Source organism: Archocentrus centrarchus, chromosome 4, assembly GCF_007364275.1.
Source record: "Archocentrus centrarchus isolate MPI-CPG fArcCen1 chromosome 4, fArcCen1, whole genome shotgun sequence".
Classification (NCBI taxonomy): Eukaryota; Metazoa; Chordata; class Actinopteri; order Cichliformes; family Cichlidae; genus Archocentrus; species Archocentrus centrarchus.
In genome coordinates, this window is record NC_044349.1 from 35,955,559 (window position 1) to 35,980,184 (window position 24,626).

Here is a 24,626-nt window from a genome sequence, read left to right on the forward strand (position 1 = left end):
TTTTTACAATTATACACCTTTTTACGTCATGAAAACGACTTTTCTGTATTTAAATTAAAACAATAATCAAGACTGTAACAAACCGAGGCTATGTCCGCTTATTTATTTATGTATTTTCTTGCAGAAATGACCGTTTTTAAACATTTTTCTCACAACCATTCAGCTCGGTCAGTGTCGACCAATCAAATGGCCAGTCGGTCAGCGATTGACGTGATCTCAGCCAATCAGAGGCTCTGTTTTGACCAGCTGGATAATACTGTGCTGCTTCACTGAAACTCCAGCGGTCAATAGCGACGAAGGTGAGTATTTTATTCCTCCCGGCAGGTAAAAACGGTCCACACCGTCCGTGTGTTGTAGTCTACGTGGAGCTGGTGCGCGCTGACCGGCCCACAGCCTCCGCCTGCCCGGCCGGGGCGGGTAGCGAGCTGTGCTTCCGAGTAGCTGGAGTAGCTAACGTTCCATTAACCGGTGTGATTAAAATATGTTGGATTAGTGCCAGCAGCTTCGCCTCCGCCTGAAGATTCCGGTGCTCGGTTTGTATCTGGAGACGCTGTCGGTACTTATTTGAAGTTTGTGCCACCGGTCAGCCCGTTGGTTCCTCCGCTATTTTCCGAGCGGCTAAGCTAACCGTTAAATAGTCTGAATTTCACATGAGCTTCCGCTCTGTTTAAACCCTCGTTAGCGCTCAACATTGTTCTCGCGAGAGACGATGTTGAGCCTCCAGATTCCCTTCATAAAATGAAACTTTTCCATGTTACCTGTAAACTTTACCGACCGAAATAAAACCTGAGGTAGCGTTTAAAGCAGGAGATGTTACTTTTTAATTCGGCATTCATTTAATATATATATAGAATGTTAACATTGGTCAGATGAGGCTATTTTTTCCCTGTGAATTGTGAGTTGGATTTGATTCCGATAAGATCCATTATTAAATTAATAAATGAAGTTTTTAATTAAACGAAATCTGCGCAGTCTGAATTCATGTTTCCCACACAGTCCTAAAGAAAAGAGTCCAGTTTAGCTTCATTATCGAAGTCAGTGCTGATTGAATTATTGTTGTATAACGCGTATTTGCGCCTCATTGCAGAGCACTTTCCAAAATGCCTCAGAGCAACAAGTCAGTGAGCAGCACCTGTGCAGCAAGTCCGGCATCTGCTCCAGACCAGGGTGAGCCTCCGCCTCCGCAGGACGCCAGGGCTCAGGTGGCTGCTGGAGATGGAGAGGCAGGAGCTGCTGTGGACGACCAGGGAGATCCGGAGATCATCAAATCACCCAGCGACCCGAAGAGATACAGGTGGGATAGATAAGTGTTTACTCAGCTCCACTCCGGCCTGCTGACAGCAAGAACAACATATTTATTAGTGAGAGCTGCTTCAGGTGTTTGCTTTGCAGGTAAACTCCTTCCTGTGATTGGTGGAAAGTAAACGTTACAGCCAGTCAGGTTGTCTGAAATACTTTTTTGCTGTCCTGCATCAGGTCATCGTGTAATCTCCTCCTGAAGGCTCTTGGAGCACTTTGTTCCTCTCAGTTTAAGATGAGCCTCGTTTTTACTGACGCACTCTGTCACGTCTGAGGCTGCGCACAATGGTTAGCAGCACTGTTGCCTCACAAAACGAAGGTTCTTGGTTCGAACCCTGCGTGGGTTCTTTCTGGGTTCTCTGGCTTCCTGCCACAGTCCAAAGACATTCATGTTAGGTTCTCTGGTGATTCTAAACTGGCCATGGATGTGATAACGTGTTAGAGGCATATAGAACACAGCACTGAATGTTTGACTGTGTAGTTAAAATACCACTTGTAGTCTAAAACACTGTGAGTGGTGAGTACGACTAAAAAAAGTTACACAAATGCAGCATGTTACACTATGTGAACACTGACAAAGTGTTTCAGAGATACAAAAATGAAAATTTTTGAGAAATTTTTGAAAATGGGTGGAAATATACTTGGCACAAAAACTAAAGAAATGTGTTTTTGGTCGATTATTTCTTTGTTGTTCTTGGTAATAAATCTTAAATAAATCCTGTTTGTTTCCCCTTAAATGGAGCCACATTTGTAAGGAAAATGTGGGTTGCACCTGGGGTACCAGAAATGCCAAAAAAGAGTCAATAGTAGAAGAAGCTGTTTGGCGCTGGCAGAGAAGATTTGGCAAATGTTTCTATGCTGCAGCCCTTTGGCAGCAGGTATGTAGCCTTCCACCAATCACAGTGCAGCGAGTGAGAGTGGGCTACATGACTGCTCTGTCTCTCCTCTGTTCTGAGTCACAGATGTTTAAAGAGCTGCAGTCTCTGATCTTGGAGTAAATCAGAACAACCGCACATATGCAGCATCATTCAGACACCTCTGGAGTCTGAGGACTCTGACAGGAAGTTCAGGCCGTGCTTAAAGGTGTTACTTTGGTCCAGGTGTGATGCTACCTGAGCTTTTACTGTGTGAACTCCTCTGCTCTCCTGCAGATATATCGAGCTGAGCAATGGCCTCCGAGCACTCCTCATCTCCGACTTCAGCGGGTCCGACGGGAAGGGAGGCGGCGAAGAGGAGGAGGAGCAGAAGGAGGAAGAAGAGGAGGAGGAGGAGGGTGGGGAAGATGATGAGGGGGATTCTGGTGAGGGCTCAGAAGAGGAAGAGGGGGACAGAGAAGAAGAAGAGCAGGACAGCGACTTTGAAGAGCTGGATGAGGAGAACCCAGCGAAGAAGAAGAAGAGCTCTGAGAAACAGGTGGGTGTGTGGAGAATAGGTGATGAAGGTTCATCATCTTCCTTGTGCAATCGCCATGTTGTTTTATTGTTTCAGGAAGTGACCATATTTGGATCAGAGGGTGGCGCTAAGTTATCAGCTAATGCTAGCTACCCTGGTTATCAGACTGTACAGGAGCAACACACACACACACACACACAGATACCTGCTGATCAGCACTCAGTAACATCCAAATAAAATCTTCAAATTTCACTCAGCAAAACTGAAGCTCAGCAATTTTCAGTACATCCTCAGTTTTCAGCCTCAGAGATGATGATTGTCTTGAACCTTCTGACGATGGATTCTGGTTCTCGTGTGTGTGTGTGTGTGTGTGTGTGTTTTCAGGCAGCAGCTGCTCTGTGCATCAGTGTCGGGAACTTCAGCGACCCTGACGAGCTGCCCGGCCTCGCACACTTCCTGGAGCACAGTGAGTGTGAACATCTTCACAAATATCACTCTAAACTGTCAGGTCACTTTAAAAAAACAAAAAAACATGGTTTTAATTAGATCCCCTGCTCCACTGATCAATCTACGTGTGCTCACAGCAGATACAACGCAAAGTTTTGCCTCCCCTCACTCGTGAATAAAGTCACATTTGCTGTAACAGCCAAAGAGATGAGGAGGAGTCCAGCCAACAGCTGGAATCAAACTACAGAACCATCTTTTTAGAACTGATCATGAAATCGTCACGTTCTCTGAGCTCTCTCCTTTTTTAAAAGTGAAGTTGTACCACGCAGCTGCTCTCGGACAGCGTCAGAAACTCCCACTCCTTTTCTGACTGTGAGTGGTGTCAGGAGATGTCAGCTGATGGTTTTCTTGAGGCAGCATGAAGAGACTTTTTTTTTTTTGCAGAAGTTGAAATATTTGAACTTGTGCAAATGCAGACTCCCCCACTGTTAGCAGTGCCTGCTGTAAATTCAAAGTAAATGACGTGAATTAAAAGGTAAGGTATAATCATTTTCCACAAATATAACTGAAATCATTGAAAGTACTGTTAATGCTGTAAAAATGCATTAAAAACCCTTTTCCAGCTGTCTATTAAAGCTGGAAACTGCTGTAATGAATAAAGAAGAAGCTGCCAGCGTGGCCAGCTCAGTGTGTGGAGGAGCGTGAGCCTCTGTGGGTTCGATCTTAGGGCCAAAGAATCAAAAAACTTTCTTCTAAAACTCATCAGGAAGTTCTCACTATAAGAAAATAATAAATTTCCCTCCAGGAAATTTACAAAAAACTAAAGCTTTGCTGCAGCAGCGCGAACATCTGCTTTCACAAACCAACGCGGGTAATTCTGATGTAGTTCTCCCGTTACTCGGTTACTCGGTGGTCTCCCACTTCTTTCTCTTTTGGTCAGAGCCAGTTTGAGATGTTCTCTAAAGACAGCAGTACACTCCACTGTATGAAATCTTCTCTCTGTGCTTCCTCCTCACCCTCAGTGGTGTTTATGGGCAGTGAGAAATACCCGGCGGAGAACGGCTTCGACGCCTTCCTGAAGAAGCATGGCGGCAGTGACAATGCCTCCACGGACTGCGAGAGGACCATCTTCCAGTTCGATGTGCAGAGGAAGTACTTCAGAGAGGCGCTCGACAGGTGGGCTCCTCGGGTTTCTTGTTACCTGCTCTGGGATTTTATGCCTAGACTCACTCTGTAAGATCCACCGTGAGCGTTCGGGCACGTTAAGGCGGTGTCTTCGCTGCAAGTGGACAGCAGCTCTTTGGGCCATCTGGACCTCTGATGGGAGGTCAGCTGGTTCACTGCAGACGCTGTGAGGCCATGTTGTCCTGAGGCTGTTTTTAGAGCAGTGGACAGACGGCTGACTGAGGACTTGAGCCCAGGTGAACTGGTCCGACTGTGTTGAAAGAAAGCAGCTGAGAAAAAGTGCTCCCTCTGCAGGATGGAGGTGCTGTCGCACCCATTGATTGCCTTTCTGTAGATTTTTGAATTTGTGGTTTAGCCTGTGAAATATCAGAAACTGTTAAAATTTCCCACAGTCCTGTCTCTGTCTCGACTCGGTGGTCTTCTACGATCTGTGCTCAGAAAACATTTACTCAATATTCAGGACAAATTTAAAGATTGAGCAAGAGAGTCGCTGTTCTCAAATAAGAATAAAAACAGCTCAGCTGTTGCTGCTTCAGCTGCCTGGTCATGGTAACATCACGCACAGTTAGTGTGATGAGCTTAAAATGTCCTAAAAACGTAGTGAGCTCTCCTGCCAGGACAAACTGTTGGACACAGTAATTAAATTAAATTGTTGCCTTAGTTATGTCCTCAAATTCATTTATTAATCCATCAAAAAGACCATTTTAAAACCTCATTAATGGATCTTTGGACACTTTTAATCAGCACTGACAGAGTTTACAGTCAAAGAAGCTGAGCTGTCCTTCAGTATGACTTCTGACTTGAGTACGGCGTGCCGTCTGTGTTCCAGGTGGGCTCAGTTCTTCATCTGTCCCCTGATGATCGAGGACGCCGTCGACAGAGAGGTGGAGGCTGTCGACAGCGGTGAGTCCAAACAAACTGATATACAAACCCTGCAGTACATTAAGGCGCTCTTGCAGGGTCTCACAGTCTCACATTCTGCTTCCTCTCTCTCTACTGTCCTGTGACATCACTTCCTGTTCCACAATACTCAGAGTTTCAGCTGGCGAGACCATCTGACTCCCATCGGAAGGAGATGCTGTTTGGGAGTCTGGCCAAACCGGGACACCCGATGAGCAAGTTCTGCTGGGGTGAGAACAAGAAGAGACACACACACACACTCGCTCTTGTTTTGAAGCATTTTTGTTGTTTGTGGACAGATTTGTGTGTATTTCAATTTCATTTTTACAGCACCAAATCACAACAACACCTCAAGGTGCTTTATATTATAAGGTAAAGACCCTACAATAATACAACACCTCAGACTTGTTTAACAGGTGTTGTTTTGTTCCCATCAGGTAATGCTCAGACATTAAAGATCGAGCCCAGAGAAAAGCAGATCAACACCTACGAGCGGCTCAGAGACTTCTGGAAGAGATATTACTCTGCTCAGTACATGACGCTCACCGTTCAGTCCAAAGGTAACAGCAGAGCTGCTGCCATACGGGTCTTTAACACTGTTTCACTCTTAATCTGTAAGTTTGCCTGTAGTCTAACCTGCAGTCAGTGAGGAAGGACTCAGCGTGCAGAGTCAAACACGTTACACTGAGCTCATTTCAGCCTCACATCTCTGTATGTTCTTAATGTGCCACAAAAAAGCAGCAAAAACAAAGTGATGACGGACTGGACTGAATGTTAGACCCCTAACAATGTTTATTTAGAGACTAAGTTCAGAATAAAGAGAAACTGTGGACAGAAACGAGCTCTGTAACACAGCTGCAGCAGGACCACACGGTCACGCAGTCTTTGTGTTCTTCAGAGACTCTGGACACTCTGGAAGAGTGGGTGAGGGAGATCTTCATCAAGGTGCCCAACAAGTAAGGGACACACACACACACACACACACACACACACACTAAAGTGTTGACATACAAACACTGTTCTGTGTAAAACTAATAAACAGTGATCAAAATGTTTAAATGAATAAAAGTTGCAGTAATCAGTCATTTAATTAATAGATTTGATCAGAGAATTCAGTTCTGACCTTCAGCCTCTTACCTGATCAGAACCGTTTGATGAATAGACATTTATTGGTATTGATTAAAGGATAGAATGACGATCAGATCAATCAGTTATAGAAATTATGTCAACGTGTTTGTTTCCAGCGGTGAACCTCGACCCGACTTCTCTCACCTGCAGCAGCCGTTTGACACGCCGGCCTTCAACAAACTCTACAGAGGTCATTCATTTTTGATTATTGATTATTTCATGTAGCTGTTATTATGAGCAGTGGTAATGAATATGGTGCTATATTACTCATCAGCAAAACAGCCAGTAAGAGTACTCTCTGTCTCTGTGATTGGCCAAAGTCTGCCATCATACCTGACAGCAGAGTTACAGGAAGTGAAGCGGTTTGGTTTCCTGCTGAAACTCTGCAGCTTTAGATCCTGACACTGACTGATGATGTTTCACTGTGAAATCAGGAGTGATGAAGACTGCTTGTGTGTTGCAGTGGTACCTGTGAGGAAGGTTCACGCTCTGACCATCAGCTGGGCCGTCCCACCACAGGGGAAACACTACAGGTGAGTCCATTTCTGACCTTTAACCCCTCGGGGATTCAGTGCAGTCAACTGGGCTCTTATCACAGGATGAAGAGGAGAGTTTGCTCTGCCTACAAGAGTCTCACAGAGCTCACACTCAGATTTCATATCACGGCGATCACTGATTGCATTGATTGTTATCATTGCAGCCAGGTTATTACACACAGTTCCACTTAAACATCATCTGCATCATCACCAGTCAGGCGTAGCCTCAGTCTGGAGCTATTTACACTCCTGAACTCTAACAGCTCGAACACAGTCGGGAGAATCAGATCACAATGTTTTCCATTGACCTCTCACGTGTAGCAGGAAATATTTAGCGTGGTTCAGGTGAAGAACAAGCAGTCATTACATCACCTCAGACCATCACACAGTTTGTACGATGGAGCTGCAGGTTGAGGAGCGCTGAACATCCGGTCTGATGTTTGTGGTGTGGTGTGCGGCTCTCTCAGGTGACGTCTATAAATGTTCACAGCTGAATGTGTGAAGATGTTTGTTTGTGTTTTCCTGTCAGAGTGAAGCCTCTTCATTACATCTCCTGGCTGATCGGACACGAGGGGACCGGCAGCATCCTGTCACTGCTCAGGAAGAAGTGAGTCACAAAAACAGATGAGTGAAGGCAGGAAATCGGTGTGTGTGTGTGTGTTCTGTGTTTATATATATATGTGTGTGTGTGTGTTTGTGTGTATTCGTGCTCAGGTGCTGGGCTCTGGCTCTGTTTGGAGGAAATAGTGAGACTGGCTTCGACCAGAACACCACCTATTCCATCTTCTCCATCTCCATCACTCTCACCGACCAGGGCTACCAGAACTTCTACCAGGTACACACACACACACAGACACACACAGACAGTGAATTAAGCCTCTTCAGGATGTCCTCCATGCCTCACCATGCTGTTGTTCTGTCTGCAGGTCGTCCATTTTGTGTTCCAGTACCTGAAGATGCTGCAGACTCTGGGCCCCCAGCAGAGGTCAGACTAACACACTAACTGCCCTCTGAGCGGCAGACTTCTATAGATGATGTTTTCTGGGTTAAATCTGGTCGTCTGCCTGCAGAAAGACATCAGTTTACGTCTGGTTGAAAGGACAAAGGTCATCTTGTGACAAGCCTGTTTCTTCTCTGAGCAGCTTCCTGTTGGTTAGAGCTCAAAGTGGTGTCTGAATGGTCACAGACGTAGAGGCTAAAATCACTCACATCTGGCTGAAAAATGAGAGTTCAGCAGACGTCTGATCACACCGAGCTGCTGTCGGAGAAATGCAAACATGTCACTGTGGACACTGGATTTGGTTGTGAAATGGTTGTGATCAACGTTCACTCCACCTACACAGGCTAGTTTTACCCGACGGTCATTTTTCAAATCTAAGAACATGTTTCTGTTGTTTCGCTGCATACTGAGATTATCATACGAGCCTCTGACAGTCCGAACTTATTGTCCTCTCACGTCCGGGCGGCGTGGTGCTGCAGCAGATAGTAAGAAGTCTTTGGGTTTGAACCTGCTGCTCATCTGAGGAGGAAGAGACATCCTCCTGCTTTTAACCGCTTTCAGATCTTTTTCACCAAATATCAAAGTTGTTTAGATGAGCAGAGTTTTTTCTCAGTCGGCTGCACGCGCTCACATTCAGGCACTTCTACTGATCCACCTCACAGACATCTGTTAGTAAAAGCTGATCCTCAAACATTAAAGTGGGCCTGTTCTGCTCCTCTTCACTTCCTGACAAATATCTCCTGTTGCGGTGACAGTTCATGGTAAACAAATTTCTAATAATGGTTACAGATGTTCAGTCTGCACTCCAGCACATTTCAGGAGCACATACAGGCAGTGTTTATATCCAGGTGTGACTTACAGACTCAACTCTCTGTTATTAACCACTTACTGTGGAACATGAGTGTCATATTTGCCAAGCAGAGGAGTCCTGCTGTGATCTTTGCTGCAGTTGGTGTTCCTCCTGCAGATTCAGAATCAGGCAAGTTCAGCTGGCCAGTCAGAAGAAAGTTGTCTTAAAGGGGGAGGAGCTAAAATAGCTTGTTTTAGACAGGATGGACTGAGAGGCTGTACCAAGTTTAACATGCAGAGCTGCTCTGGTAGAGCCTGAGAATAAAAATCTGGAGCTGGAAATGAGCAGAAAAGCTTTAATCCACTGTAAGTTAGCTAGCTAACACTAATGCTAGCTGTCAGCAGACACTGTGACTGTAGCTCCACATCAGTCAGAACTGTGCAGCAGTAACAACCCATCAGTAATGAAGAGCTCCGTGATTGGGCAGAGTTCTTATCAAAACATGTCATAGTCAGACGTTATATAATGAGGAGACATCTCCTGTTAGAGGAAAAATGTAGGTTGTCCCGCCCCCAAGCACTCAATCAACAGCTGGACCAGGAAACATACAAACCAATCATGTCAATGATCATATCTGCTTGTTATGGTAGAATAGATGGAGGTAAGTGTACTTTGATTTTCTTACAGTATCCATAGTGGGAATCAGCACAGCCTTTATTTGGAATTCTGTGGGAGGAGCCAGATGTTGTTTTCCGTGATCACTGACCTTCGTGTTGAGGCTCCTCCTCGTTTGTGGCTGCTGAGCTGCGAGACTTCTTTCTCTAATTTAAAAAAAAACAAAAAACTTTTTTCTGTTTTTATTCGTTGTTGTTGAAAATCTTCTGTTTTCTTTGTTTTTCAGGATCTATGAGGAAATTCAGAAGATAGAAGCCAACGAGTTCCACTACCAGGAACAGGTAGAAGTGTTGCAGCACAGACACACAGTCAGGGTGAATTGATGTGAGCTCAGGAAGGAGAGCAGAGGTTGAAGGTAGACACTCGTAGGAGGAGGAGGAGGCAGACCTTTATCAGGGACAGCAGTGACAAAGAGTAGTACAGAAATTATAGATCCAAGCATCATGTAACTCAGATGTTTCCTGTGTGAACGCTGAGTTTGATAATGAACTCGGTTAAAGCAGGACTGTCATACTACAGAGCAGGGTTTCTTTGTGAAACGCTCACTTCTGATTGTGTCGGACAGACGGATCCCATCGAGTTTGTGGAGAACATCTGCGAGAACATGCAGCTGTTTCCCAAACAGGACTTCCTGACCGGAGACCAGCTCATGTTTGAGTATGACCCGCAGGTGAGCACCACCACGATCCAGATCCAGATCCAGATCCTGATCCAGAATCAGGCTGTCCTGTGTAGAGTTTACGGTCTCTCAGTAAAGCATTTGTGTTGTCAGGTGATCTCTGCCGCTCTGTCCTTGCTGACGCCCGACAGAGCGAACCTGCTGCTGCTGTCGCCGGAGAACGAAGGCTGCTGTCCTCTCAGAGAGAAATGGTTCGGTACCTGCTACAGCATCGAGGGTACGACCCGTAACCGCAGCAAAGTTACTCTGTTAGTCTGCGCTAACCTCCAACATCCACCAGGTCACTAATGACCCACCCAGGGTGGCCTGGGCTGTCCTCATGATGGCAGAGCATGGAAGTGTTTGGTTATCTGTAGGCTGCATTCAGGATATTTTCATCACGTCTCTTGCTCTCACACAGATCTTTTTGACATGTTACTATAGCAACATCAAACATGTTGCTATGGTACTGGAGCTGTCATGTTTCTGTAGTCAAAGTCACCAGACTCAGAAACGTGTCTCTGAGAACATCGCGGGCTGCTGTGTCAGAATTAAAACACTGACAGCAGAGCAGTAAACCAGCCGGTCTCGTGCTCTGAGGTAAAACTACTGTCTGGTGGCTTTAAACCAGGAGTCAGCAGCCTTTACCATTAAAACAACAAACAAGGTCTACTTTAAAACAGAGCAAAGCTGTGCAGGACACTTTCAGTCCTGCCTGTGTTTGTGCATCAAATATCTGCTTTCGTGATAAATGAAATGTACAGCAGCCTGATAGCTATAAAAATAATGAAAGTCTTAAAAAAAATCCAGTTTAATCAGCTCAGGCACAGCTGTGAGCCAGCTTCAGTTCTTCATCAGAGTCAGACCGCAGCTGAAAGCCAGAAAACAGTCTGAACGCAGCCCACAGTGAGACCGTCCACAGCATCTGTGTTAGGAGCATGCTGGGAGTCTCCTCCACATTCAAGGGCGAACTTTAGCTCGACACCTGCTGGTTACCTCCAGCACTTACTACACAGAACAAGGAGAAAAGCTCGAGTGGTTTTAAAGCCAAGGAATGAGTGCAGCAGGAGACTGTCACAGCACGAAGTTTTTAAAAATCTTATAACACCTTTCATGATATTGGACCTTTTGGAGGTTAAAAGTCCAGCTGAAAATGAGAGATGCACTGATTCAGCTTTTCCCTCCTCTAAGATGGTGCAGATACTTTTCCTTCAGGTATCTGCTGTTAGCGAATATTGATAATCTGTAATCCTCGCTGTGAGGAAGAGACTGGAAATCATTCAGTGACAAACTGCTGCTCAAAGTCTTAATGTGTCCATAACATCCTAACACACATTAGTTAATCCTGTGACAGTGTTATCGCTATCCATCCGTTTGTCCCGCCGATCCCAGCTGTCACAGGGTGGGATGCAGGGTCAGGTCACAAGGTGTTACAGCACAGAGAGACAGACAACGATCACATTCACAGCTCCAGTCAGTTTAGAGTCACTGTGCAACATGCTTCTTTGTTCACAACACACCGTCATCACTGTTACTGCTGTCTCTGCTGTCACCGGCAAAGTGGAAAAGGATCAAATGAGCCAATCAGCAGTGAGCGGTGTGAAGTTAGTGTAGCGTTTGAGAGTGTGTTCAGGGTCCGAGGATGGTCTGATTCTGTAATTGTTTCCTGTGTCTCTAAATGTGGGTGCGTTTTTTTTGTCTTGTCAGATATCCCAGAGGAGTGGGCGCAGCGCTGGGCAGGAGACTTCGAACTCAACCCTGAACTCCACCTGCCTGCCGAGAACAAATTCATCGGTCAGTGTGAACACAGGCTGGCAGCTTCAGATGACCAGCTTTCAAACCTTCAGCTGAAGGAATCTGATGTTTAGATCAAAAATCAGTCAGGATTTAAGAGCTCAGGATTCTTTTAAATAGCTTAGGAAACAAAAAAATATCTTCTAAAACCCTTACTGTCACGCCGTGACCCCAGGTTTGATGCTTTCAGCTGCACTTCAGTACATTTTAGCTCCACGATCAGTGTTTCAGTGTTTCCCTGTCATGGACTTGACCTGATGCTGACCCGATCTGTCTGGAGCATTACAGTCAGAGGATGGAGCTTCACTGCGAGCTGTCAGTGCAAAATCAAAAAACCGTTAAAAACAAAAACCAATGGATTCAATCTTCTGTTTGTTTCTCTTCTTGTTTCCGCAGCGACGGATTTCACTCTGAAACCGTCAGACTGTCCGGACACGGAGTATCCTGTGAAGATCGTGAACAGCGAGCGTGGCTGTCTGTGGTACAAGAAGGACAACAAGTTCAAGATTCCCAAAGGTGAGTCGGGCCAGGCAGGTGTGTTTATGAAGCTCCAACAGAAAAAGAGACCCAAGACCAGACAACCAGAGTTTGCTCCACAACAGTTCAGAGTGAAATAATCACAAGTGAGACACAGGAACACACGTCCACATGTGAGGAGCTGGAAACACTTTCAGACCGAAAGCCTTGATTATACTCTGACATTGGAGAGCCAACGGCTGAGCAGCCGTTCCTGTCTTTGAAGCCCGCCGCCTGGAGCGCATGTGTACTTGGTGTAATCTACGTTCTCCGGGGACAAGTCCACACGGTCACAAAAAATCAGGCGAGTACGCGGACATCTTCAAACAGCCTCGAGCTCACCGCCTGATGATCAAATTTACATCACTGGGACCCAAGCGGCCCCTTTCAGACTTGCAGACATGAGAAGTATAATGGCAGCTTAAACTGATGATTAAAATTTAATTTTCCATCAGTTGATTAATTGTCTCAAGTGTAAACATGAGAAATAAATCCACCACACAGTAATCATCTGATGGAAGAAATCCAGAAGACCTCACGGATGATGTGAGTAATACTGATGATCTAGTAACAACCACAGACTGTATCTGAAAGATGGACACAACCACAGTGCCATAACTCACTGGTTTGTAAGGTCCTGCTTTTGAAGCCTCAATGCTTATGCTCATGTTAGCAACTTGTCCATCACTGTTTAGCCCCGCCCGTGTTATTCAGTAAGGCCTGAAACCAGAGACTGAGACCATCAGCTCATCAGGGAAGAGATCAGGAGGCTCACAGACCTCTGTCCAAACAGACTCCTTTTTATAAGCCATCCCCTGCTGAACATTAGAAATCATACAGGGGTAACGAACTGCTTCCACCTTTATTTACAGTCTGTGGCTGTGTTCCAAAAGTCCCTCCTGTCTCCTTTTCCTTAACCTTGATGAAAATGTCCACTGAGGTCAAGGAAAGGTGGGGAGGAGGATTGATAAGGAGTTAGGAAAAGAGGGGAGTGGTGTGCTGAGAATCCGAACAACCTTACACTACTCTCATGAACAGTGTGACACTGGACGTCCGCCATTGAAATGACAACATGGGGTGGCTGTAGCTCAAGAGGTAGAGCAGGTCACCTACTGATCGGAAGGTCAGCGGTTCGATTCCTGGCTATTCCAGGCTGCATGCCAATGTATCCTTGGGCAAGATACTGAACCCCAAGTTGCTTCCCAACTCCTGCATGCACTACTTCCCCACAGCATGTTGTAAATGTTGCTGTTTTCTCCCTGCAAGTCATTTAAACAGGATCAGCCAACTAAGGTTGGAATTTTATAGAAAAGGAAAATTTCAGGTTGTATTTATTAACGTTTACTAAAGAGGCTCAGCATCAGTTTGTGATTGAAAGTGTTTTTGAGAAGTAGTTTTGGTGTATGTGTTTATAAGATTTTTCTGTTCAGGGGGAGAATATTTAAATGCAAATGTGAATTACACAGTGATACACAATTTACTGCAAACTGTACAAAATCTACGCCGAACAAAAACAATTGTGTGATGCCTGTTGTGGTTGTGATAGTTGCTACCAGGAGTGCAGCTATTAATGAATCTGTGTTAAATTAATGTCTGAATGTTGCAATGTGCTGTTTTTTTTATTTTTTTTATTTTAAAGCTATGCACATATTTAAATCCTGCGCTCAGCCCGAGTCTCTGTCCTCAGGACTCTTTGCAGTGCGCAGTGATTTCTGTCAGCAGTTTTCCCTGAAATCAAAAGCGTATCGATCCTCCTGCAGCCTCCTCTCATTGATCTGAGCTGCCTCGCTGGTTTCAGACAGAAACGTGTATGAACCTGAGTTTACACTGAATTATTGTGGTTAACATCACTCTCTCCCTCAGCTCCCTCCTCAGGTCTGCTGGTTTCTGAGCAGAATGCTGCTGATTACTGAAGTGAACCGGCTGCATCTTTGAAAACAATTAAATCACACTGTTAGATCATCCTGTGATTACAATAATTCTGTCCCGTAACCTATAAAATGAAATCCATCTTCTTTTGTTGTATTTTACTGCTCTGATCCAGAGGAACTCCTTTCCTCCTCCTCCCTGTTTAGGATTTCTGCGACTGCAGTAAAATTCCCTCCATCCATCACTGATCCGAGCAGGCCTGAAGTAAACAGCAATTCATGATAATCTTAAAGGCTGCACTACAGCAAAGACATTTCTCCTCTATTTTCATCAAGATGATCCCAATATATCCTCTGCTAAAGGAGGCAATAAAGGAAGCTCCTTTCCTTAGTATGTGAGATTTGGAACAGCTCTGATTATGAAGCCATGCAGATGCTTCCAGGTCAGCTCTCAGGGAGGAACCTTCCTCAGAAAGTGTCTGAGTGTGAGTGTGTGCAGCAGAGTTAGAGGGCAGTTAGTCTGACATCTGCTGGGACCCAGAGTCTGCAGAGGAAACACAAAGACAGCACAGTGAAAACAGTCTGTCTGTGTTTCTGTGCAACTTTAAATTGTACAGACCAGTTTAATGTGCCTGAAACCAGCTTGGGCAGGTGGTCAGCATGTTGGTCATTAAAGGTCAGTTTCATCAGGATGCACCTGAGGGTGAGCCTGCTGCAGCCTCAGCAGGTGGAACAGCTCCATCTTGTGGATATTTGGAGTCATTACACCATCTAAATTAAAAATGACGCAGTATGACGTCAGTTAAAAACTGTATTTGTAACCCACCGTAACAGAACCTGAAAGGCAGAGAAATGATACATCTGAAGACAGCTGAATCAGAATCTGTTTGGATAATTACTCAATAATGTGTTTTTTTATTTAATATGAGGTGTTCTGTTTTCTGTCTGCTGTCTGTGTAACCTGAATATTTGTGTTTTGGACTGTTGGTTGGCCCTGCTCAGATTTCCTCAGTCTGCAGTCTGTTTGTGTATTTGAGCCTCTTTGTCCTGAATCATAAAGAGAAATTCTTCTTCTGCTGCTTCTTCAGACACTTCTGATTCAGCCAACCTGATGCTTCATGTAGACCTTTAGGCTGATCAAATGTCCTCAGGGCAGAACGATCAGATATCTTCAGGTTTCACTCAGACGGCTGCAGCTGAAACTTCTGCTTGTTTCACACTGACTTCTTCCTGTGTTTCAGCCTACATTCGCTTCAACCTGATCTCCCCGATGATCCAGAAGAGTCCAGAGAAGTAAGAGACCGCCTGAACACATTATATCCACCACAGAAACCGAGGCTGCAGAATATTTGTTAAATTCTGAGTGGAGCGGGGACTGAGCCTCACTCTCGGGGTTCATCCACAGGTTTTTCTCTCTGTGCTGTTGAGAAAAAAGTCACCAAATCTATTTTCACGAGCAGAGTGGTGAACAGGGAGGTGAATGGAGCGTGACGATCACAGCTTAGAGTGAGAGGGCGCTCAGTCTGAGATGGTTCCACTTTTAAAAATATAAATATCCAAATGCTGAAAAACAGAAAACCTGAAGGTGCACAGACTAAACAACCAACTCTGAGAGCCGTCAGTCAGAAAAATGAAACGTAATCCAGATGTTTGTGGAGTTTCTGACCTTTGTTCTCCTTTTGTAAAGTCAAACTCAGAGAGAAAAACCTGCAACCTAATGATGATGAAGACTGCAGTGTAATGACGGTGGAGATGATAAGACTGTCTCTCTCTCTCTCCTCCTCCTCCTCAGTCTGGTTCTGTTCGACCTCTTCGTGAACATCCTGGCTCATAACCTGGCAGAGCCGGCCTACGAGGCCGACGTGGCTCAGCTGGAGTACAAACTGGTGGCCGGAGAGCACGGACTGATGATCCGGCTGAAAGGCTTCAACCACAAACTGCCTGTGAGGACACACACACACACACACACACGGGTTAAAAGGTGTAAGACTACAGAGAAACTGTCACAGGGAGCTTATTTTTTCTCTGCTGGTAATGTTCAGTATGAGGAATTAATCTGAAGAAATAATAATAATAAAGATGGTATTTAGGGTTATCCCTGCTCTGCACTTACAGCCTCCGTCTCTTCCATCATCTTTTTTTCTTTAAAGCTTGTTTGGTTGTGAAAACCAAACCTGAAGGAAGTCCTGCTGATGAGCAGGTACTTATTTAAGCAGTTTTACTGAAGCATTTCCTAAATTTCATTTCAGCAGGCAGATCTGATAAAATAAAAGCTTTGCTCTTCTCCTGGAAGTTAGACTATGCCACCATCTTTGTTGCTGATTTCTAACTTCAGGTCAGGGACCTGCGACACATCAGCAGGAGCTCCATGCAGGACTTTCTTTTTCCCTGTGAAGGTTTGAATTTCACTGAGAGTAGTTTGATGTCACTCTTACTTGACCGTGAAGACATCTGCTAATTAAAGGCTGAAAATGGAGGATAATACAGTTGGTTTGATGGCTGTGAGTCGGTTTGAGCTACTTTTTTTTTTTTTTCTTCCAGCTGCTCCTGCAGCTGATTGTGGATCAGCTGGCAGATTTCAGCACAGAGTCCAGCGTCTTCACCATGTTCTCAGAGCAGCTGAAGAAGACCTACTTTAACATCCTCATTAAGCCTGACAGGCTGGGCAAGTACGTCCACACACACTCGACACACACACTCAGGGCTCTGGGGTTCAGTATCCAGGAAAGGATCAAACCACTGATTAGCAGATGACCTGCTCTCCTTTCTGACCCACAGCTGCTCCTAACCTGTTTCATTCAAATTGTTTTAATGCTCCACGTGACCTTTGGATTAACCTTTTGACAAACCAATCAGAAGAAGCATTTCCACCATACAAACGATTCCCTCTGATTCCTCTCGGGCCACGACGTCTCAGCACCGTTCTCGTTCTGAGCATGCTCACTGATGTAAATAGGTGGGCTCGTATGTTTCTGCTGGACCAGATCTGGTCTGAACAGACAGATATCCATCTACAGCGAGCTGATCAGATGTGACGCTGATGAAGTTGAAGGATGTCTTCATCACTTTTGCACGTGTCACGCTGTACCTGAGCAGCTGGATGTCACTAGTGTGGTGTTTCCTCTGCAGAGACATCCGTCTGCTGATCCTCGAGCACTGCCGCTGGTCCGTCATCCAGAAGTATCACGCCATCTCCAAAGGTCTCACCGTTGACGACCTCATGACCTTTGTCAGGGGGCTGAAGGCGGAGCTGTACGCTGAGGGGCTGGTGCAGGGAAATTTCACCAGCACGGTGAGAGACACACACACACACACACCAACACCTGAGGTTAACAGTAAAGCCTGTGACATCACTAGAGTCCTGTCACCTGGAGGCGAAGATGCTGCAGTCTCCTCCTGAACGATAGGCGTCAGCCCGCATCAGCGCTGGTATCCAAGAGGAGGAAACATGAAGCACATGAAACGCTGTCTCATTTTTTTAAGCTCTATAATCTGAGAGTCTCTGAGCTCCTGTGATGATGCATCACTGAAACGGTGGTAAAGATCGACACAATCATACGCTCATGTCTTCATCCCGGCTTTTCAGCACATTGAGATGTGCTGGAAAGTCTGTGTAGGTTCTCAGTCATCCAGGTCACAGTGGTCTGTGGAGCTTGAAAAAAGGGCGACTGGACTTCTTTTTGTTTCTTGAAGATGTTTCACCTCTCATCCAGAAGGCTTCTTCAGAGAGACGTGGGTATTTAAACCCCAGAGGGCGACTGGACTTCCGGGGTTTAAATACCTGAAGCTGTGAACAAAGAGCAGATCCACTTTCAACAAGAAAACATCTGGATGTCTTTGAAGCAGAGCGTCCAGAGCACACACAAAAACTCTTTGTAATCCCTCTAACTCGGCTACATGGAAATAAATCAAATGCAGTACAACAGATAATGTTCTTATAGAGGCTTAAATGGATGAGAATAAACAGGCACACCTTAGAGGGCAGGTGAGTCCATGATTGGGCATCACTGGTTTGAAAGGAATTAAAGAAAAATATCTCAGATTGGGAGATTATGATGGCGGCCGAGGTTAAACTGGAACCTCTTAAAGAAGGAAATCAGTAAATTTTAGGGGTTAAAGGAATGATCAGGACGTGTGGCTGTGTATGAGATGAAGTTAAATATTTTTACCTGAGCATATAAATCGCACACGGTGGAAATTACTGTAAAATTATCTAAGTGGAAAATTATTAAGTAATAAATCATACATGAAAGGAAAATATTTTATTATCAGTAAACAAATGCAAAGAGATTAAAGAGCAGCAGTGAAAAACAAGTTCATGATATCAGGACCCCAGAGGGCTGCAGAGGAAGATCAACAGAGCCAGGCTTTCTCTGCGTTAGCCGGATCAACCAAACCTGAACCCTCAGTCAGAGATAACGGGCATCACCACGGTGGTTATCAGCTTTCTCTGCTTCAGGCTCTCAGCGGCCTCACATAAAAAGGGGCGATTCATGTGTCATGTGACTCTTCTGCACAAAATGTGAGCATCGCCTGCTCCAATCAGAGACGTTATCAGATTTTTAGGAAACCATGAGAAATGTTTCCATTAAAAATAAAAACAAAACTTAGGATCAGTAAATTTAACTGTTTGTTCTAAGTTTGTTCACATTCAGGAAACTGACTGAGGAAAAAGGAAAAGACAAAAAAACAAACACACAGTCAGATAGACCATAAAGACAGGATGGACTTCCTGTCACATGTTACTGCTCTAGCATGTGCATGGAGATAAACCCTGAGTGAAATCTGTGCGTCTTTAGAGGAGATTCAGGTAGAAGCTCTGATCTCACTGATGATGTCATTTCCTCCCACAGGAGTCCAAAGAGTTTCTGCACTACTTCACTGAGTGAGTATCTGCTCTTCGTCGGCTCCTCAAACACTGAATTTTGATTGAGAGTGCAAACCTGTAGCTCGTCACCACAGAGACGTCTTCAGTCCTCTGAAGGACGTCAGTCACAAGTTCAGAGAAAAGTTTTTGCTGCAGCGCCTGAACCTCTGATGTCATACCGAACTGTGTGCAGGAAGCTGCAGTTCCAGCCGCTGTCTGCAGAGGTCCCCGTGCTGTTCCGGGTGGTGGAGCTACCGCAGAAACAACTTCTCTGCAAAGTGAAATCTCTCAACAAAGGAGACGCCAACTCTGAGGTCACCGTCTACTACCAGGTAGAACCACCATAGATCACCACTGATGCAGTCAGACTCCCACCTTGTCCCATAGGGGGTGCTCTTGAGCTCTTCCAGAATGAACGGCGCTGTAGAACAAAACTTTCTGGAAACGTTCATCCTGTTTTTGATGGTCAGCAGATGTAGTTCCATTTTCAGATGCTTCACAGGTTTCTGTTTCAGTGAGTATACCTGTGAGTATCAGGGATATCCCTGATCCGGTCTTTAAGTCCGATGTCATGGTAAATGGACTAGTTCTTATATACACTCAAAGCACTTATACAACATGTTTACATTTACCCCATTCACACCCACTCATACAAGGACTTCCATGACTAAGGTAAGTGATTTTACTTTCTAGCATTCACACACACTCACTCCAACGCTTGCATCGGAGAGCAACTTGGGGTTCAGTATCTTGCCCAAGGACACTTTGGCATGCAGCCCGGAATCAAACTGCTAACCTTTTGATTAGTAGGTGTCCTGCCCTACCTCCTGAGCTACAGCAATGACAGAACCAGTCACTGTTCACTATTAAAGAAGATTGTATCATACCTTAACAACTGCAGCCATTTTCTCTTCTCTTTCTCATCAATAAAATCACAGCTGAGCGTTTTTTTTTTTTTTTTTGTTTTTTGTTTTTTTTTTTTAGTCTGATTGGTTAAAGCAACCAGGGATTGTGGCATACTGATCACGTGAGAGTTTGACAGTTTAATTCTGTGTGTGTGTGTGTTTGTGTGTGTTGCAGTCGGGGCTGAAGAAGCTCAGAGAGCACGCTCTGATGGAGCTGATGGTGGTGAGTATCGCAGCGTTCACCTCCAGCACTGAACACATTGAGGGAAGAACAGAACTGCTCTCTGTTACATTCAGAAGGTTCAGAGATGTTTCAGACTAATATAAGTGTGAGACAGACTCTCAGCAGAGCACTGAGAGGATCTCAGAATTCAGCAGGTTCATGAAGTTCTGACTCCGCCCAATAAAGGTGTGCCTGACTTAAACATCTCCCCTTTAAGGTCGTCTCCCTGTGCACCTCTTTACGTCTCTGCTCTGACCGTTCACCCTGTGCTGTAAACCACAGAACTCAAACACACGTAGAGCGCAAACAGCTTCTGTTCTGATGTGAGCTGAGACCAAACAGCAGTTTTCCGTTCTGTGTCCAAAGCTGAGGAGCAGCTTCAGGTCAGGAGCATGCTCATCTGCACTGTTAGCGCCTCGTGAAGCTTCTTAATCAGGCAGCTGCATCTGCTGCAGTGTTAGCCATCTCAGCTAGATATCTGACTGAAACTACAGGAAATGACCTCATTTACAGCTTCCTGTGTGTGAAGCAGTGAGTCCTGTGTGAAGTTCACGTGTCTGTGTTCACAGATGCACATGGAGGAGCCCTGCTTTGACTTCCTGAGGACGAAGGAAACCCTGGGGTGAGCGTTCCTCTGATCGCACTGATTTAAAACCACAGCTTCATCATCAGAATTCTTCAGATCATCACTGAGTTTTAAATCTCCTGACCTCTGACCTCCTGACCTCCAGGTACCACGTGTACCCCACCTGCAGGAACACGTCAGGCGTGCTGGGATTCTCCGTCACCGTGGAAACTCAGGCCACCAAGTTCAGGTAAGGGTACCTGTGTGACATCAGAGCAGGTTTTCAGGAGAGCTGGTTTAAAACTGCTTCTCCTCACAGCTCTGAGTTCGTTGAAGCGAAGATCGAGGAGTTCCTGGTGAGTTTCGGCGAGCGTCTTTTGGGTCTGAGCGACGAGGCCTTCAGGACTCAGGTGACGGCGCTCATCAAGCTGAAAGAGTGTGAGGACGCTCACCTGGGAGAGGAGGTGGACCGCAACTGGTTCGAGGTGGTCACGCAGCAGTACATCTTTGACCGGCTCAACAAGGAGGTGATGCACACGAATCTGCGCGCTGTCTGCACATTACTTCACGAGCATCCATCCATTCTTTACTGCTAAGTCAGGGTTGCAGAGGGGGTGGAGCCTATCGCGGCTGTCACAGGGTGAGATGGATGGACGTCCATCTTACCAGAAGTTCCACACGTGGCCCAGGGCAGGTTTTCCTCAGAGCGTTCTGCTGGCTGAAGGCAGGCCCAGGTTTAACCAACCAGCCAGTGACCAAAATACTGAAGGCGGCAAAACACAAAAGAGAAACGTTCTACCTGTAAACTCAACAACCTGCATTTATTCTGGACCCTGAACCTCAGCCAGACCAGAACACCATCAATGTTTCCTTGTCATGTTTACAGCAACGTCCTGCCAGTGAATGAGCTACAGATAATCACATGACCAAAGACATGCTTGTTAGGTTAACTTAATGTGAGCGTGAATGGTTGTGTCTTTGTGATGGACTGGCTGCCTGTCCAGGTGTACCCTGCCTCTTTCCCTAGGCTCCGCCTCCTCTGAAATCCTGAATTGGAAAAATGGTCAAGAAAATGGAGGATGATCTCTTGTGCTGAGCACAAGCACCAAGCACTGAGCACCTGTAGGTGGCGTTGGCAGCTTTAGGTCCCTGGTTCTGGTCCCGGTCGATGACCTGCTGTGGTTTATGTTGCAGATCGAGGCTCTGAAAATGTTCACCCAGGAGGAGCTGGTCTCCTGGTTCCTGGAGCACAGAAACAGCAGCAACAGGAAGCTCAGCGTGCACGTGAGTAAACAAGAAGCAAGACGCAGTGTTTCTCTCTGAGCTGTGTTTGTAAGGAACCAGCTGTTTAAATAAAGTTGAGTCTTCATTTACCTTCCTGCTCCTGTCTGTGCTCAGGTGGTTGGTTTTGGGGTGGAGGAAGGTGATCAGAGCACCTGCAGCCTGGATGCCACCGCCCCCTCATCCTCGGCCTACGGTGAAGTGAGCGAGCTGACCTTCCTGCCGGCCTCATCGGCGTCACTTCAGGACACCACGCTCATCACCGACATCAGAGCGTTCACCTCCTCCCTCCCCCTTCACCCCTACCACAAAATCCTCAGCTAGGCGCCGCCTCCTGCAAATAAAATGCCTCCTGATTGGCTACCTTTCTGCTGTGTCCTCTTCTTCTTGGTGATTGGTTGTAACAGTGTTGCGTTCACTTCCTGTGGGAACTAAGATGCTCTGAGAATCAGATTTCAGGTCAGTTTGGAATGAAGAGTCCAGAAAAACTACAATCATGGCCCCTTCATGGGTCAAAAGAATTTCTCTTCTCTGTAGCTTTTAACTGTGAAATGATTTTTCCCAGGGGACATGAATGCAACATGATGACTCAGGGCTGTGGTATCAATAAAATAAGTTTTATCTGTAAACACGTGTTCATCCTGTCATGCTTTCTTCATGTTTCAGTTTGTTCCTCAGTAATAAAACATTTAAAACTCTTTAAGATGCTTCGAGTTTCACTGTGTCCTACTTCCTGTTTTCAGAAGCACACCAGTCACTCAGAAATAAAGTTTGAGCTGAAAACATCACCACGATGGTAAAAAAGATTCGATTTTGGACTCTTGTGAGTCTGCACATTCTGACTCCAAAAACTACAGGCTAACCATTATACAGTGCAACCACCTGCCAATGCTGGCGAGCACGAGGACAAAGATGACTTCTATGAACAGCTGCGTGACTTGGTGGTGGGGCATCGCTGGGGTTACAGACCCCCGCAATAGGTGAGGGATCATTATAATGGAAAGAGGAGAACAAAAATAAAGCAGAGGAGGCCAAAAGATGGGCATAATTTTGAGGAGGTAGTGTATGCTCCTGAACCGCCTGCTCAGGTGGACCCACAGAAAAAACACCATCAAACATCTAAAGTGTGGGAAAGACACCAGGCATCATTTCTATCAATGCCAAGGTCCTCAGAGTTGACATTCACACAACCACCAGGGTATTGACAGACTTGTTCAATATCATTTAACAAAAATAAAACATCCCAGAAGACCAGTGCACAAGTGTGATTGTAAAACTACCAAAGATCTAATTTATTGCTGCCAACTAATTAACACAGATAACAGAGCCTGGAAAGGTACTGAACACAGGCTGGGTAGAGGATCTGGTGGTTTTAGTAGGCTGCTCTCCATCTGGGAATCTAGGCAGGTCACCATGAAGACATTTCAAAACAAGACTCTACAACAGTGTTAAGTCTTTTTTTTAATTTGTGAAGGAAGACACTTAAATAACTTTAGTTTAAAATTAAAAAATTTAATATATTAAAGAATCAGATATCACATGTACATGGACAGGAAATCATAGGCCATCCAAGCAGCTGGCTGTGACCCCCCCCCCCCCCCGCCCCCCCAAAAGGGCACAGATTCTAGGCTAAACAGAACACTTTATACTACCACTATCTACAAACACTATCAGTTCAAAACAGACAGAGAGAGCTGTGGTTCAGACTTGGCCTTATCAGATTGGTTCGTCCAGTGGTTGGTTCTGGCCTCATGGCGCAAGCTTCTCCATTCAGCAATAAAAGTGCTGTAAAAGAAACACATGCCTTCCTGTCCTCACATGTTTCTAATCATGACGTGGCAGTTTTATTCTACCTAGCAACAGGGTGCGGTGACCTATACACACCCTCCTTAGACAGATGTTTTCAGAAAACCTTCAAGGATAAGATAAACATATTTTTCTCTGAGACCAGGAAGGCCATAAATAAGATAAACATATCTCTCAAAGGCCATGAAGTTAGTCTGGCGTCCACTGATCCACTATCTGTCTGCTCTCTATCTAATGTATTTATTTAATTATCTATTATTTGCTTCAGCCAATATTTATTAATTAATTTCCTGCAGTTTACTTTTAAGCATTTGTCATTTTATTCATTGAGTAAAAAAATAAAACCCAACAGCAATGGGAAGTCTGTCCTGTATGGATCTGAATGCTGATGGATTGCCAAGAACAACATCAGAGCAACCAAGGTCACCTACTACAGGTGTCTTCATCATATATGCATTATCTTCTGACCAAATAAATGTTCAAACATGGAGCTGTCCAGAAGAACTGGTTATATAAATACCTCTTGTGAAATAATGATGAAGCTCCCAAGATGATGCTGCAAATGCCACAAGACAGGAAAGACTGCTTGGATGGACACTGCCTGAGAGAGGAAGAAAGGCAGACTGTTGCCAGAGTCCTCTCCGCCCCAAAATGACCACCCACTGGGCCATCGTGCATCTGCTGCATCACTGAGCGGCGAAAAGGGTGAGGCAGTAAGATCTGGGGGTAGAATACTTTGCCTTCAGTGCAATGGAACTTCCTCGCCAGCACACCATCTTTTAGATACAGTC

General features: G+C 45.4%; 1 protein-coding gene across 2 annotated transcripts; it reads left to right on the forward strand.

Moving 5' to 3' along the window:
* Positions 1-211: 211 nt before the first annotated feature.
* Positions 212-22,730, forward strand: nrd1b (nardilysin b (N-arginine dibasic convertase)). Of its 2 annotated transcripts, none has more exons than XM_030727102.1 (31): positions 212-299; positions 1,088-1,294; positions 2,451-2,712; positions 3,076-3,157; positions 4,161-4,314; positions 5,153-5,226; positions 5,358-5,453; positions 5,661-5,783; positions 6,122-6,179; positions 6,468-6,541; positions 6,815-6,884; positions 7,417-7,494; positions 7,602-7,722; positions 7,814-7,872; positions 9,579-9,633; positions 9,918-10,022; positions 10,125-10,248; positions 11,718-11,804; positions 12,201-12,320; positions 15,430-15,481; positions 15,981-16,131; positions 16,730-16,857; positions 17,318-17,480; positions 19,042-19,073; positions 19,249-19,387; positions 20,136-20,183; positions 20,753-20,805; positions 20,915-20,998; positions 21,068-21,275; positions 21,943-22,032; positions 22,147-22,730. In XM_030727102.1, the coding sequence occupies exons 2-31, from the start codon at positions 1,101-1,103 to the stop codon at positions 22,351-22,353; spliced, it is 3,291 nt and encodes a 1,096-aa protein (XP_030582962.1). In that variant the 5' UTR covers positions 212-299; positions 1,088-1,100; the 3' UTR covers positions 22,354-22,730. The 2 variants fall into 2 exon arrangements, with proteins under 2 accessions (XP_030582962.1, XP_030582963.1); XM_030727103.1 differs by lacking the exon at positions 212-299 and adding an exon at positions 327-533.
* The last annotated feature ends 1,896 nt before the right edge of the window (positions 22,731-24,626 follow it).